This window comes from Tenrec ecaudatus (assembly GCF_050624435.1).
Source record: "Tenrec ecaudatus isolate mTenEca1 chromosome 7 unlocalized genomic scaffold, mTenEca1.hap1 SUPER_7_unloc_1, whole genome shotgun sequence".
NCBI lineage: Eukaryota > Metazoa > Chordata > Mammalia > Afrosoricida > Tenrecidae > Tenrec > Tenrec ecaudatus.
This window is the reverse complement of record NW_027457607.1, coordinates 1,121,537-1,137,927: the sequence shown is the minus strand read 5'-3', so window position 1 is coordinate 1,137,927 and position 16,391 is coordinate 1,121,537. Positions and strand designations below refer to the sequence as shown.

The 16,391-nt window shown below is 38.8% G+C and overlaps 1 protein-coding gene across 6 annotated transcripts in view; it reads right to left on the bottom strand.

Moving 5' to 3' along the window:
* LOC142435900 (thyrotropin-releasing hormone-degrading ectoenzyme-like) overlaps positions 1–16,391 on the bottom strand; it is a 418,631-nt gene that overhangs the window by 96,918 nt on the left and 305,322 nt on the right. The window contains exon 11 of one of the 6 annotated variants that reach the window (XM_075539950.1): positions 1,420–1,824. The exons of the other annotated variants lie outside the window; for them this stretch is intronic. Within the exon in view, the coding sequence (XP_075396065.1) occupies positions 1,785–1,824 (40 nt within the window). The 3' untranslated portion in view covers positions 1,420–1,784. Of the gene's footprint in view, positions 1–1,419; positions 1,825–16,391 lie in introns of those variants that run through there. 6 annotated transcript variants of the gene reach the window in all.

Genomic DNA, 16,391 nt, shown 5'->3' with positions numbered 1-16,391 from the left:
AAAACAAAATAGTGAAATCTTTCCAAGTGACTTAAAAGTACTATTTCTTTTGACTACCTCAGGCCTTAATTTTTTTAGTACCAATTTCCAAATAAAATGTTTGTGCTAATGCCTAAATTCAAATGTAAATTGCATTTGACAAATGCTAGTTTTTAATAAATTGCCTTTATTTTCAATTATTCAAATGCACTTGCTATGATAAAACCAAATTTTAAAAGCAACATAATTTAGCATCTTGGTAAATGAAATGAAAACAACTAAGTGGAGTACAAAGATAAAAGTTCACAGAATATAAAACAAAAAGGATTTGTGAACCCATATAAAAAACAATTCCAAAATTAAGTTCCTTCTTCAAATTAAATGAAGAGATTTATTTCATTATACACTCAGGCTTAATGGGTTCAAATCATTGGACTAGTATAGCTAGTGCTAAAGTTATTAATAGAAATACATCATAATCTGTTCCAAATGCTACATACAGTCCTGGCTGTAGTAAAATAATAGTAATAATGTTGAAGAAAGTGCAACTATTTCAGTATCTGAAATAGCCACCTCCGCAGATACCATTAGAACAGAAACACGGCTCCTACTTGTGGAATCATTTTCCTTCTAATGATGCAAACTATTTGACTGATCAAGGGCCAACTTATGGCAGTATCACAGTGAGCCATTGAAAATGTGTCCGAAACTTCTGGATAATAAACAAACAAGTTTCACTAGTCAGGATCTATTTTTAGAGACAAAGCAAATGGTAAAAATGATAAGGCATGGCTACTGTATTCTCCATGGCTTTGCATATTGTTTTATTTGCAAAGCAGTCAGTTTTAAGCCATCCAATTCTCAATTTTCTATGGGCAGATTTAGCAATCGGTGAGACTCAAATAGGAATGAGAAACAGGGGAAGAGTTCAATGAACAGAGATCATATTTTGGGTCTTAGCATAACTCACAAACTGAAAACATGGGGTGGGGGTGTCATGAAGTACATATTTATTTTAGAAATATATATATAGTGAAAATTGCTCTGATGGAATGAATGATGCCTCAAATGGGCTTCCACACAGAAGGAATGGGTACAGAGGGTGGTGGATTAAAGGAGGCACACCTGAGTTAACTATTACTGATGAAGAGGGATGGATGCAAAAGAGTTCACTACATCTTCTGTCAGCTTTTTCATATATTTGAAATTCTTCATAATAAAATGTTAGACTGTCGAGTGGGAAGTAGTTCTAAGCTTTCTGTGTATGCCGGGAGTAGGCATCATGATGTCATCCTAAGGCATATGTTTAAAAGCATTTGATGAATATTATCTTCAAGAAAGTCAATCATTTCAATCTTGCTTTCCTCCTTGACAAAATGGGCAAATGATATTTAGCTCTCATGGTCATTCTAAGGGTTAAAAAATCACAAACAGAGGAGTATTTCTTATATAAACTGTACAGCGCCTTAAGGCTGAAGGAGCAGAACTAGAACTTCTGCGACCATGTGCTCTCCATCTGCATTCTGACCTTGATTTGTTCCCTGCACTGAGCTACTAAACTCGTGGGTAGATCCCAGCACATCCATTCCCTGCTTAGGGACAAATTACCAAATGGTAGTGTAATTGCCATGGGAAAATTATGACTCTGTTCTGAATTATCTCCATCATAAATCCAAAACCAGTCAAACAAGCTCTGTCACCAGAGCGACAGGCCTGCTCTATAGTGACAAGAGTCCCACATACAAGTGCCCATAAATCCGTGAGTACCACCGCCCTCCAACGTCATCCTGAAGCAGGCGTTCACGTCAGATGCGGAAAGCCAGGCTGGCAGCATGTTGGGCACCACTGTGGAAACAATGCAAATGAGGTGATAGACAGCCGTCAGCAAGAGAAAGCCCCTTCATCTGCCTCTTGTCGACTGTACACGTGGCTGCAGGAAGCTGTTTGTTTGCTTCTGCATATTTTTCTACTGCACTGAAGGGGGAGGGGAGAGGGCGTATTACAATTAAGAAGCTTAATAGGCACTCGGGTCTCTTTCTTTTAACTTGAATCATTTCTGTTACTAGAGGTATAAAAGCCTGTCGAAGAAATAAACTTCTCTCAAGCAATCACAGTGAGGGACATGACAAGGACCAGAGAAGGACACATCTTTGTGCGAGTCCTTATTTTCTTCTCTAGTCTTGGGGGAATGTTCATCTTGACTTAACAGAGAGATGAAACATCGACTATAATTCCTCATGATGTACAGAGGTATTTTCCTGCCTCTCAGAATGTTATACTCTATTTCAAATTAGAGTTAAAAGCCACCCAATCCCATTGCAGATGAAATGTGGGCAGTAAAAAAAATTTTTTTCTATGGGAGAGCGAGGCGGGACATAAACTAAAAGGCGGGTTCTGTTGAAAAGCTAGCTGGGCTACCCTGAATTCAGCGGTGAGGAGGAAGGTATGCTGGGTAGTTTTTGTTTGTTTTGACACTTTGCTCTCTTTCTTCAGGGGTTCAAGTACAGAGAAAGGGTAAAGGTACACCCATGGCTGAGCTGTGACATGTACACAGTAGACGCTGCACTGAAACAATGCTATGAAGTTACTTGAGAACTTACACCTGCAAAGGACTTTGTATTTATACCTCACCATTTTATATTCTTAGAATTATTATACACTGGAATAGTGTTTAAATCAAATCAAATTAAGCAAAAAATACATGAAGTTTCTCTATCACCTGGAGATTTTTTTTCTAGGTAACAGTAACTAAGAGACAATTTATAAATCTCTCCAGGCAAAGAGGGATGAAGGGAAATTGCTTTCTCTAGCAAGAGTTTGCACTAGACTACAAAACTAACGGTTGATATTTCAACCCACTCAGCACAGCCATGAAGAAAACTACGGCGACCTGTTTTTGTACCATCGATGGAGGTGAGAAAATTGCTCTCTGACCAGCGGAATGGCAACATCTCTACTGTATCTCAATTTAACATACAATTTTGTTTCTGAAAATACACTATTTATATAGAAATTTTATTAAATTGAGGATCTTTAGGTTAGGAATATAAACCATAAGCTTTCTTTGATTTTTCTTTAATGCTGATGATATTCAAATAAAGTTTAGGAAAGAGTAATGATTATGATGTTCTAACTCAATGATGAATAACAATTCAAGGACATTAATGGTATGGATTTACTATTTTCTATCAGTGACACTCATTAATTAAAATAATCATCCTTCGTTACTATCTGAAAATTATCCCTCATTACCATTTGTAAGAGGTAATTTTCTAAAGTAGAAGCATCAATAAAATAACAAAGAATGACAAAAATACAATCTAACAACAGTGATATGTGCTCATATTCTAAATATGAAAATCCAAATAAGTATATATCTTTTTAAAATTATCAAAATATCTTATATTTTCCTGAAATAATGGTATATAATTCAAGATTATTAATGAAGTTGCAAGTCACATGAAATTGAAAAGATGAGGGGGTGTAGGGAGGGAGGGGAAAAACGAGGACATGATGCCAGGGGCTTAAGTGGAGAGCAAATATTTTAAGAATGATGAGGGCAATGAATGTACAAATGTGCTTTACCAATTGATGTATGCATGGATTTTGATAAGAATTTTATGAGTCCCTAATAAAACGATTAATAAAAAAAAGAAATTGAAAAGGTGAGAAAATACCGTCAAGTTAACTGAATCATATTTATAAAAGGTCTAAAATATAAATTTAAAACAAAACAATATCATTATTATTTAACACACAACACTGGAAAAACAATAATTTTTATAAGACTCTTATAGTAATAAGAAAAAAGATGACTGATAAAATAGTTCATTAAAAATTATAGTTTTAAGAAAAAAATGCAAAATTCATAGAACCTAAGTGGCTAAAAATCACCATAACACGTAGACTCACTGTTATTTTGTTCTAAAAGAAAATATCTCAATTAAAATATTATAAAAGAATCAATTTATTCTTTCTTACCTGATTTATCAGTAGTTTAACCAGTATCCACTGAATCCTACAAGCATTATGAATAAGCCAGGTATTTACACTTTCTATAATATCTCTTGTCTTTATGGAGCTTTATTTATTGACTTTTAAATTTCTTTCTTGGTATAAAATTTTATTTTCATTGTTCCAAAGGACAGCATTGATTCTGCAGCTCCGGGAGATGCACATATCTGATCAGAGCACACAGGAGCAGATGAAGGGGCAGGAGGAGAGAGTGGAACACAGCCTGGCCCACCAGGCCGTGAGGATGATATTCCTGAGTAGAGCAGCCAATCCACAGAGAGGACAACATGGCTAGCCCCACTACGAGACATAATGCCCCTCAGTGACCAAGGGTGATACAGGGGACAGCACCGGAGACACAGTGTGTGAATTGCACCTGACCTGATCCCACCACACTGAGGCAAAGCACTGGGGGAGTGCAGCAGAACAGCAAGAGAATGGAGAGGCAAGGTCCCCAGGGAATGCTGAAAGTGGACTTTGGGGCCAGGGCGTGGTGCCCCAACAGACTGGACTGGAAAACGCTCCTAAGGGCCAGCAAATGATCCCTGAACTAACTACAACCTTTTCTCTTGAGAACTGTTTTGTTCTGTTCTTTGTCAGTGTTTTTTTTTGTTGTTGTTGTTTTGTCTGGTTGTATACTATTGCTCTGTTTTCCTCTTTCTTGTTTTCGTGCACGTTAGAGTCTCCACAGGTCTGTCTGAATAGGACAGGCAGGATGAACTATCTGGAGGAAAAACAACGGGACCGACAGTTCCGGGGGGACTTGGGGTGGGGGGGGTAGGGGGGTAAGGAAGTGGTGTTCACAAACACAGGGACAAGGGAACAACATGGGACCCAAAATGGTAGCGGGGGGGGGGGGGAGTGGCAGGCCTGGTGGGTAATGATCAAGGGTAAGGTTGCGTAGAGAAGAGGTATACTCTAACCCAGGTGGTGACGAAGCATGGTAGTAGGGCAGGAGGAAAGTCAAGGGAGATGGAGGAAAGAGCTAGGAGTCAAAGGGCATTTATGGAGGTCTAGACAAAGACATGTACATGCAAATATATATAGGAGGATAGGGAAATAGATCTATGTGTCTATATTTATAGGTTAAGTATTAAGGTGGCGGAAGGACCTTGGGCCTCTACTCAAACACTCCCTCAATGCATGAATATTTTCTTTTATTAAATTGGAACTCTATGATGCTCACTCTCCCGACACAACTGCTGGAGCCAAAGTCGGTGAACAAGTAAATGTGGTGAAGAAAGCTGATGGTACCCGGCTATCAAAAGAGATAGTGGCTGGGGTCTTAAAGGCTTGAAGATAAACAAGCGGCCATCTAGCTCAAAAGTAACAAAGTCCACATGGAAGAACACACCAGCCTGTGTGATCAAGTGGTCCCAAGGGATCAGTTAACAGGCATCAAAGAACAAAAAATCATATCATTGGCTGCACACCTCCATGATAGGATCGCTGAAGACAAATGGGTGCATAAGCAAATGTGGTGAAGAAAGCAGATGGTGCCCAGCTATCAAAAGAGATAGTGTCTGGGGTCTTAAAGGCTTGAAGGTGAACAAGCGGCCATCTAGCTCAGAAGCAAAAAAGCCCACATGGAAGAAGCACACCAGCCAGTGCAATCACGAGGTGCCAAAGGGACGAGGTCTAAGGCATCATGCAAAAAAAAAATGATGTGTGTGTATATGTATATATATGTGTGTGTATGTATGTATGTATATACATACCATATTGAATGAAGGGGGAAGTGGAGACCCAAGGCCCAAGTGTCGGCCAATGGAGATCCCCTTATAGAGGGGTTTAGGAGAGTAGATGGGTCAATCAGGATGCGAGGTAGTACCGATGAAGAACACAGCTTTCCCCCAGATCCTGGGTGCTTCTTCCCCCCAACTACCATGATCTGAATTCTACCTTGCAGGGCTGGATAGGGCAGAGGTTGTACACAGGTACATATGAGGGCTGGAGGCACAGGGAATCCAGGGTGGATGATACCTTCAGGACCAAGGGTGTGAGGGGCGATGCTGGGAGAGTGGAGGGTGAGTGGGTTGGAAAGGGGGAACTTATTACAAGGATCCACATGTGACCTCCTCCCTGGGAGAGGGACGGCAGAGAAGGGGGGTAAGGGAGACTCCGGACAGGGCAATATATGACAAAATAACAATGTATAAATTACCAAGGGCACATTAGGGAAGGGGGAGCGGGGAGGGAGGGGAAAAAAAAAAAAGGACCTGATGCAAAGGGCTTAAGTGGAGAGCAAATGCTTTGAGAATGATTGGGGCAGGGAATGTATGGATGTGCTTTATACAATTGTATGTATATGTATGGATTGTGATAAGAATTGTATGAGCCCCTAATAAAATGTAAAAATAAATAAAGACTTAAAGAAATAAATTTTAAAAATGTATTTTCATTGTAAGCTTTAAATTGGAGTTTCATAATTCAATGACTCAAGGATGCCATCAGTTTTTCTGATATGTGATATTGTGATTACACGTATGATCATGTATCTACTGGAATTTTTTTGCTAATAAACATCTGAGTAAGCCTGAATGTTCCTTTTTCTTCATCCTAAAATCCAGTGTGTTCAACAGAAAATATCTTAATTTTAATCCTCTTGTTTTGTTTTCTAAAACACCTGGTACCCTTTCAATATACATATGTACATACTTATTGTAAGAACACTGAGCTTCCAGGTATTAAATGTCTTTACCATTTGTATCTCCTCTTCATCTGACATTTCCAGAATTATCAAGTGTATTGCACACACACAAATGATGCCTGTTTACATAGTCATTGCATAATGATGATTACCTATTTCCTATTTAATTTATCTCAACTATCGGAGACATACTCTATATATCCCTTTGGTGTTCCTTGTGCTTATAGTATTCTTAGATTTTATATGATTCTCTTCTAATGCTAGATCAATTTTATTCTCCTTATCAGAGTATTTAATTTTTCTATCTTGCTTCAAACTCTCATTTTTGCTTTTTTAAATAGTTTTATTAGGGGCTCATACAACTCTTATCTCAATCCATACATACATCAATTGTGTAAAGCACATTTGTACATTCATTGCCCTCATCATTCTCAAAACATTTGCTCTCCACTTAAGCCCCTGGCATCAGGTCATCTTTTCCCACCCTCCCCACTACCCCCTCCCTCATGAACACTTGATAATTTATAAATTATTATTTTCTCATATCTTGCCCTGTCTGACGTTTCCCTTCACCCACTTTTCTGTTGTCTATCCCCCAGGGAGGAGGTCACATGTAGATCCTTGAAATCGGTTCCCCCTTTACAACCCACCCTCCCTCTACGGTCCCAGTATTACCACTCATACCACTGGTCCTGCAGGGATCATTTGCCCTGAATTCCCTGTGCTTCCAGTTCCTATCTGTGCCAGTGTACAACCTCTGGTCTAGCCAGACAGACTTGCAAGGGAGAATTTGGATCATGATAGTTGGCGGGGGGGGGGGGGGCAGGGAGGGAGGAAGTATTTAGGAACTAGAGGAAAGTTGTATTTTTCATCAGTTCTACATTACACCTTGACTGGCTCGTCTTCCCCCCTCCCCCCAGACTCCTCTGCAAGTGGATGTCCAGTGGCCGACAAATGGGCTTTGGGTCTCCACTCCGTGCTCCCCACCTCATTCACTATGGTAAAATTTTTGTTCTGATGATGCCTGATCCCTTCAACACCTCGTGATTGCACAGGCTGGTGTGCTTCTTCCATGTGGGCTTTGTTGCTTCTGAGCTAGATGGCCACTTGTTTACCTTCAAGCCTTTAAGACACCAGATGCTATATCTTTTGATAGCTGGGCACCATCAGCTTTCTTGCCACATTTGCTTATGCACCCATTTTTCTTCAGCGATGGTACCATGGAGGTGAGCACACAATGATATGATTGTTTGTTCTTTGATGCCTGATACCTAATCCCTTCAGCACCTCGTGATCACACAGGCTGGTGTGCTTTTCCATGTGGGTTTTTTTTGCTTTTGAGCTAGATGGCCCCATGTTTACCTTCAAGCTTTTAAGACCCCAGACGCTATATCTTTTGATAGCTGGGCACCACAAACTCTCATTTTAATCTCTTAGAATTAAGAGAGGGATACATTTAACATGTTCTGCATGACATTTGTAGTTGTGCTGAATCATGATTTTAGCTCTCCTTGTTAATAATTTTCCCCATAGTTGCTAGGTTTTTATGCTAGTTTATGCTTAAATATCCTTTGTATTTGACGGGGAAAGTCTTATTCAATAGAAGTGGTTGCTGAACAATTATGGCTAAAGAGCAATCATGTAGAATAGTTTGAAGCCAATGCAGTTTACATCAAGGGTGTTATTTCAGACCTAGTTCTAATCAAATCAACGGTTCCATCTGTTTAGAGGCATATTTCTGCTCCATAGTCCCATTTCAGAATATGCTGGAAAGCTGTGTGATTCACAGTTCAACCCTGTGTATTGCAGGTTATCACGGTGGTGATTTAGCATGTAATTGTTTCTCTCCAGCTGTCTCAATTAATGGTTGCCAAGTCAATTGCCATATACACACTTCTTCCACATTCCACCATTTTTGCACCCTTTTTCTTGTAAAAATATGGGGTTTGTAAATCTCTTACAGGCTTGACTGCTTCCTGCTCTTCCATGTGTAGAAAGATTTCACCATGTAGTCCATCAAGATTTCATTCTTCCACACAAGGCCTTCTACTCCTGGAGACCTCGGTGCTCAGTAAACTCTAGAGAGGAGACCCATAGATTCTTGTATCTATTCTCAGAATCCTTTTGACATTTTGACTAGAATTCACTGTATTTTCAGTCGTTCTCTTTTTTTTGGTCTGTTTTGATAGCTTATAGTTTTTGGTGCCTGTGTATGAGCGTAGCAAAAATATTTGTTTTATCTTTTCCATTTATTTTGTCACTAACGGTGAGTCATGGGGTAAGTAGAAGAGAACAAAATCATGTAGCATTTCACTTCCCATAACTGAAGTCCTTAAAAGGCAAATAATCAAACCACTACATATATTTTAAAAGTGAAGCTAATAATAATTCTATGAAATTTGTACCAAAATTAGCACACTCATATATTCTGGTAGCACATTCAGTTGGTATGAATCAGCTGACTCTTTACCAAAAATCATTTCTCTTTTCATCGGGAGGAAATAATGAAACTTCAGTTTTAAAACTTCCTTTAAAATAAATGATACCATGTGATTATTGCCTACATGAGTCTTTACCATGTGATTTCTGTGTATTGTTTTTTGTTTTGTTTTAACTACATGACTGTTCTCATGTGAGACTTTGGGTCTCTGCTCAAGCCCTGCCTCAACACAAGAACACTTTGTTCTAACAACCTGGAATTCTGTGAGGCTCACCCTCCTGGTGTAACGCTGAAGTCAAAATGGGTGCATAAGCAAATATGGTGAAAAAAAGCTGACGGTGATCAGCTATCAAAAGATACAGCATCTGTGGTCTTAAAGGCTTGAAGTTAAACAAGCAGCCATCTAGCAGAGAAGTAACCAATCCACATGGAAAAAGCACACCAGCCTGTGTGATCACGAGGTGTCAATAGGATCAGATAACAAGTGTCAAAAGACCCAAAATAAGCAACAAAAAATGTGTTGAGAACAAAGGGGGTCAGAGCAGAGACCCAAAACCTATCTGTAGACAATAGGACAGATCCTCACAATAGGGTCCCAAGAAAGGGAGGAGTCAACAAGGGGGTAGGAGAGCACTGGTGAAACACACAATATTCCTCTGGTTCCTTGAGGCTTACTTATCCCCAACTATCATGACCCCAGTCCTGCCTTTCACTGTGGGCCAGATCACAGCATGAACACAGGTACAGATAAGACCTCATGACACACTGGATCCAGGTCAGATGAAACCATCAGAGACAGAAATGAGAGTAGCGATACCAGGGTGGTAGGGAGAACATGAGGAGAGGTGGGAGGTAGGGGGGACCAGTCACAATGATTGATACATAAACCCTCACCCCCAGGGGAATAAACAGCAGAAACCATTGGTGTAAGATATAAAAATAATAATTATTTATAATTTATCAAGGGTCATGAGAGGGGAAGAGGGGGAAGGAGGGAAAAAAGAGGAGCTGATACCAAGGGTTGTAATAGAAACTAAATGTTTAGAAAATGATGATGGCAACATACGTACAAATATGCTTGATACAATTCATGTACGGATTGTTATAAGAGCTGTGAGAGCTTCCAATAAAATGATCTTAAAACAACAACAGCATAAAAACTCCACATGCTTGTTCTCATGTGAGTCTCTTTTAAGCTGCTGTATTAACAACTACCAGATGTTTCTTCGTGTCTGATGTCCTTCTAGCTGGTTGGAATGGAGACAATACATCTCAACGAACTTTTGGAGTGACTTGTTAGCAGTCATTCCTGGAAGAAAGTCTACATGATCCATAAATAGATCCAAGAATGGATATGGAGCTCCCCCTTAATCCTAGCTCTAATCTAAGATCAATTAGTTCTCATGACATGACCCTGTAAGATACTTGTCCTAAAGAAGAAAGCAAAGAAGATATGGTGCTATACCAAAGTGTGGTGAAGAAATTTGATAGTGCCTGGCTATCAGCTAGAATGGCATCTGGGGTCTTAAAGGCTTGTTTCCAAACAAGCAGCCATCTAAGTGAGATGTCAACTAAATCCACAAGGACGAAGCACACCAACACCCGTGCCCTAAGGACTGTAAATTATATAATCCAAAGCAAAAGGAGGGAATGATATCAGAACTTACATTGTGAGATTCAGGTTTGCAGAAGGCGTCAGATGACAACATATTTTTGAGATCTATAACTAAGCCTCCAGTGAATTCCCTCTAACCATAATAAACTGGATACAAAGAGAGAGTACTGGAGAGGTGACATAGCAGATTAAACTGACAAACCTCACTTGAATGATTAAAACCTTATCACTTGATCTGGTTTCAATATTTTCTGTTTATTTGTTTGCATATTGAAGTTTATCTCTGAAGTATTCTGTTATCATGGGTAGCCTTAAGGAACCTTTGTAATATGTTTTTCAGTATATGAAACCAGGATTGATGAACCTGTAGAAACAAAATTAGAATAAGGGTCCCTGGGGTAAACAGTGGGGAAGTTGGGGTAAAGGGGAAGCAAATATCAAGAGGTTCATGAAGGACAAAAGTGTTTTGAAACTGATGGTGGTAGCAATTGCATAATACTGCTTGATGTGACTAAACTATGGAATGGTATAATGTCTGGATTAGTTACTAATAAAATGGTTTGGGGAAAAATAAACAAAAATCTAAACAATAGTTTACCTTGACTAGTAAATAATTTATGCTTTCAATAATGTGTTCTTTTGAGACATATATGAGATCAAACTGACAAGTGCAGCATGGAAAATTAGATAGGAATCTTAGGGCAAGTGGACTCCAGTTCGTGGGGGAAGAATAACTTGTGTGAGTGCAGAAGAGAAACACCCCACCCAAAGCACGGGTGAAAACTTCATGCAACATGGAAACTAGATTGGAGAACCAGAGGACAACTAACGACAACATGGGTACCATATTAAATAGAATGTGACCAAACAATGCCATTGCTCAATTTGTGTGGAAAGTCTCAGAATGTAACCAAGTTTCTTTTGTAAATTTTCTTCAAGAACCCAATAAAATAGCAAAAAATGGACTCAAATGATAAAACATGGGTGTACATTACAAAGAAATACACCCTAAGAAATTTACACTGAAGTAAACTAAAGTATAATGGTATAATATGAACTAACTATTTACCTGGCCTCCAAACCTGAGCTCAGTGTTATGGTGTACCTCCCCAGCATGCCATGCTTGACTGAGGATGTAGTTTGGTCATACATATATTCCTTAATATGCTTTACTAGCAAAAAAATAGATTGAGCACTTATAGTGGCTGGGATGTAGTGAATGTTTTGAATTAAACAAACTTATGGCATAGATACTGTATTAGCGATATATTATAGACAGAGGAATTTAGGATCAAAGAATTCAATAACTTGCTCACAGTCACATGTTACTGGAGCTGAGAATTAATACTCCTATTTAATTATGGAGCTTGTGCTCTTCACGAATATAATTTCTCAAAACTAAAAATTAAAACACAAGAGCAGTTATGAGGGCAGGAACTTTGGTTGTTTTACTGGCTGTTTTATTCTTTGCTATTTACTCTTGTGTCTATACTAATTTCTGGCACATAGTGTTTATTAAATATTTGGTGAACATATGAAATGTAACACTGTTGAAAGAACATTTTGAAGCAAAATTTCATCCTATCCTATATGTATTTTCAACCCGCATGTATTTCCAGTTGTACAGGCTAAAACTACCATATAGTTGCAATATACTGCTAACGAACTTTGTATTACAGAATTCAGTATTTGTAAATTATTCTTAGTAACAAGCATCAAACACTAAAATTAAAAAGGTCAACACACTAAAACCATTTGGAGAACTTCTAATGCTTCCCACTATTTTCATTTTGCCTGTTTGTAAAGAAGCTCTCATATTACTTATTTGTGAGAATACACAATTTATTTCAAACTCACTATTTACATTGGTAAACTGAATAATACATATATATCACAAGGTAATAGTAAATACAGACTAATTACATGAATATAAAATACTTTATTAGCTTATATGCTTTTTATAGTTTCATAATGATTAATAAAGGACACATTTTTACTTTACCTTTGGCATATAGTTGAAGTTGGAAAATTTATTAATATTTCTGCTTCAAACATTTGTAACTTCATATTGTTGGATGTGATAATTATTTAATACAGAATTTATAGAATTCACATGTTTTCAATACTTATCTTCAGTGACATTTTCCTCCATTAGGAAAACAACTTAAATTTATGTACTAAACATCAGCTTTTGTGCTCAAATTTTAAATTTCTCTATCTGTGCTCATATGACAACAGTATGTCAAAACTAATCTTCCTGAGACTAAATATGGTAATTTCATCATGGCATGAACTAAGTACCATGACTCTGTTATATATCTACTTTTATCATTCTACATTCAAATACCATGACTCTGTTATATATCTACTTTTATCATTCTACATTCCATCTATCATCCATCTATCTATCTATCCAGCTACTTCCCTACCAAACCTACCCACATATGTACACACTTACCTACCTACCAACTCCCTAATATTTACACTACATATATAATTTATTGAAAACCACAGGTGCCTGGGTCTAATGAAGCTCAAATTTTTATGTGTATTTCTCCGCTCGTCACCCTTATAAGAAATAATAATCTATTAATATCAAGATCCAACAGAAGCCAGGAACATTTAAAAAATGGAATCAGGCACCTTAAGAAAGTAAAAGCAGAGTGGGCTGGGAATGCAGCTCGCGAGTTGCTCTGCTCAGTGACCACATGCCTGTAATAGCATTCACTACCCACTGAAAGAGGAGAAGGAGCAGCTTCTTCCATAGACCATGGATAAAATTCATGATCTGCCCTAGGCGTCTGCAATTAACTTCCAATACATTGGTGACTTGGAATGCAGAGTCAACTAATCTTCGCCTGTTCTTTCTTTCTGCTTGGCATTTCTGACAGTCTTCCCAAGAACGTCCCGCTAATGGCGAGTGTGTTCAGCGAGCAAACGGAACACCTTCTGACGCTCAAGCGTGGTTCTCCTCGGGGACCATTAGCCTGGCCTGCAGTTGCCCGATCAAGACTGCAGTCCTAACATATGTTCTACCTTACTGAAATCTATTTTCCCCCTTTTGGGCAGCCCAGACTCCAACCTAAGTGACATGGAAATTTGATGCCGAACTTCCGTTAATCCTAAACTCTAATGGGGTGAAGCACCTGAGCAGCCACGGCTTGCTGCCTCCCTTCACTCAGATGCCTGAATCAACTCCATTCCAGATCAGTCTCAGTCTAGAAAGAAAGAATCCAATCTGCTAATCAAATGTGGTTTGATTCTGGAGGGCACGGTGCTATTTCGTAACTCCTGAGTCGGCCTGCACTTTTATCTTTAAACAATATCCAATAGGCTTTGGCAAAATTCCACTCAGTCCGATTTTCCTAATCTGATGTTTTCTTACCACCAGAACAGTGAGAGCCTTTTCACTGACACTCCATTCCCTATGAGAATATTTCAAGCATTCCACACAGGGTAGTCCAAATCGAATGCAATTAACAGCGTACATGATGTATTTAAAATCATCTCCCAAGATGTGAAGATTTACCACCCAAGCCAAAGTTTGGCTTAGTTTGAATTGATCCCTCCCCTTGTTTTCCTTTCCTCTCACTTCAAAACATCACCTCTTCAAACTGAAAAACGTAACCTTCTATAGTTTCACTACAAGCAAAAACTATCATAAGCTGTTAATTATCGATCATGTTCCAATTATCTTTGAACCTCTTAAACAAGATAGTACTGCTACCTTGGATAAATAAGAGACCAAAAGTAGATTTGATAAATTCTGGAAGAAAATTATGAGTAGATCCTTTTGTTGTTGTTATTGGATATTTGTTTGTTAAGGAAAATGATTATCATAAGGGGCTCTATGAATCCCCATTTTGAGCTAGAGATATATTACAAGACAATATAAAGTAATGCATAATTACTTTTAATAACTCCTGTATTGATTTCTATATCCATATATTCCTTATTTTAAATATGCCTTTCTAATTCATTGCAATAGAATTGAAAGGAGATTTTTTGTGTATCCTTCAAAGTGATTTTTTTTCAAAGCTATGTATTTAATTTTTTTTTTACAACACAAACTTATCACCTTCAAAGTGTTCTACATTATACATAATACATTTTTCAAATCTGTGATTCCATTCTTGGAAACATTTTCCAACTCATCTGTTTGGATAGTTGATAGCACTTCCCTCATTTTTGTTCCCTCACCTCTTCTATGTCTTCAAATCACTGTCCTTTCATGTCCCTCTAAATTCTCAGAAACAAAAAGTAGTCACAGGGAGTGAGGTCAGGTGAGTTAGGTGCATGGGGCAAGAGAGGCATGTTGTTTTTGCACAAAACCAGCACACTGAGATGACTGTATGAGCAGGTGCATTGTTGTGGTGGAAAAACCAGTCCCCCGTCTGCCACAAATAAAGCCGTTTTTGGTCACCTTTTATGGTTACGTTTTATGCCACCTTTTCAGAATCTCTAAGTAGAAAGTTTGATTAGCAGTCTGACCTGGTGGAAGGAACTCCAAAGGCACTAGGAGTCGACATTTGCATCCGTTTGGGATGTTAAAAGACATCCAGAATGGGGTTTGTCATCATTCAATACTCCACCTTCTTTGAAATGAGAAACCCACTCAGACACTTGAGTTTTTCCCATAGCGCTGCCGTTGGAAGCTGTGTTCAACGTCACAACAGTTTCTGTGGCATTTTTACAAAGCAGGAAACAGAATTTCACACCCGCCTGCTGTTCTCTTAAATCAACCATCACGAAAAAGAGGTCCAAGAGCAGCGCTTCTCCACCTTCCTGACGCCGAGACCCTGTCACACAGGTCCCCGTGTGGTGGTGGCCCCCAACCATAACATTTTCATTGCTACTTCATCACTGTCATTTTGCTACTGTTATGAATTGGGTGCCCCTGTGAAAGGATCGTCCAAACCCAAAGTAGGTCACAGCCCAGTTTGAGAACCCTTGCTCTATAGGGATCCAGAGGAGGGCTGGTGGGTGTTACCCACTGACCTTCAAATTAGCAACACAACACTTTTCACGCAGTGTCTGGATGCTTGTGTGAAAGAAATCGATGAATGTGGTGAATTGTGAGATGATAGACAGGAAATAAATATGATGTCTAGTGATTGTGAAGTGGCTGTCAGTACAGGCTGGGCAGGCGTGCATACTAACAACCACAGCCATGGAACATGTGCTGAGGCCGATGAAGGGTGTTGACTAGACCAATATGCTGTGGCTTGTTTTTATCCCTAAAACCAATTCATGGAGTGATAATTCCAATTCTTCCTCGCTTTATAGCCAAGGCTCTTATCAATCAGGAAAGTAAAAGGCATTCAGTAGACTGAGGTAAGTGCTCCTTGTACAAAGAAAAGGAAAGCTAGACAGCAGTGAACTTCTAGAAAATAGTGAGGATCAACAGAGTGACTGTCAAAATTAAAGTAAAATGAAGAAACAAAAGTGGATTTGAGAATTTATAATCACAAACAACCTATATAATTCCAAACAATTTGCACCCAATTGCAATGACCATTCTCTTTGGGGCAATAACCAGTCGTGTTCAGACATGACCGCAGTGGTGTTCAAGTGAATGCTAGGAATTACACAGAGGCAGAACTTCTCCCAGGAAGTAGTGAAAACAGATTTTATCTAAGAGCCACATTTTTATAACTACCTCATTCTACTTTGGCTGAATAAATAACTAGGGG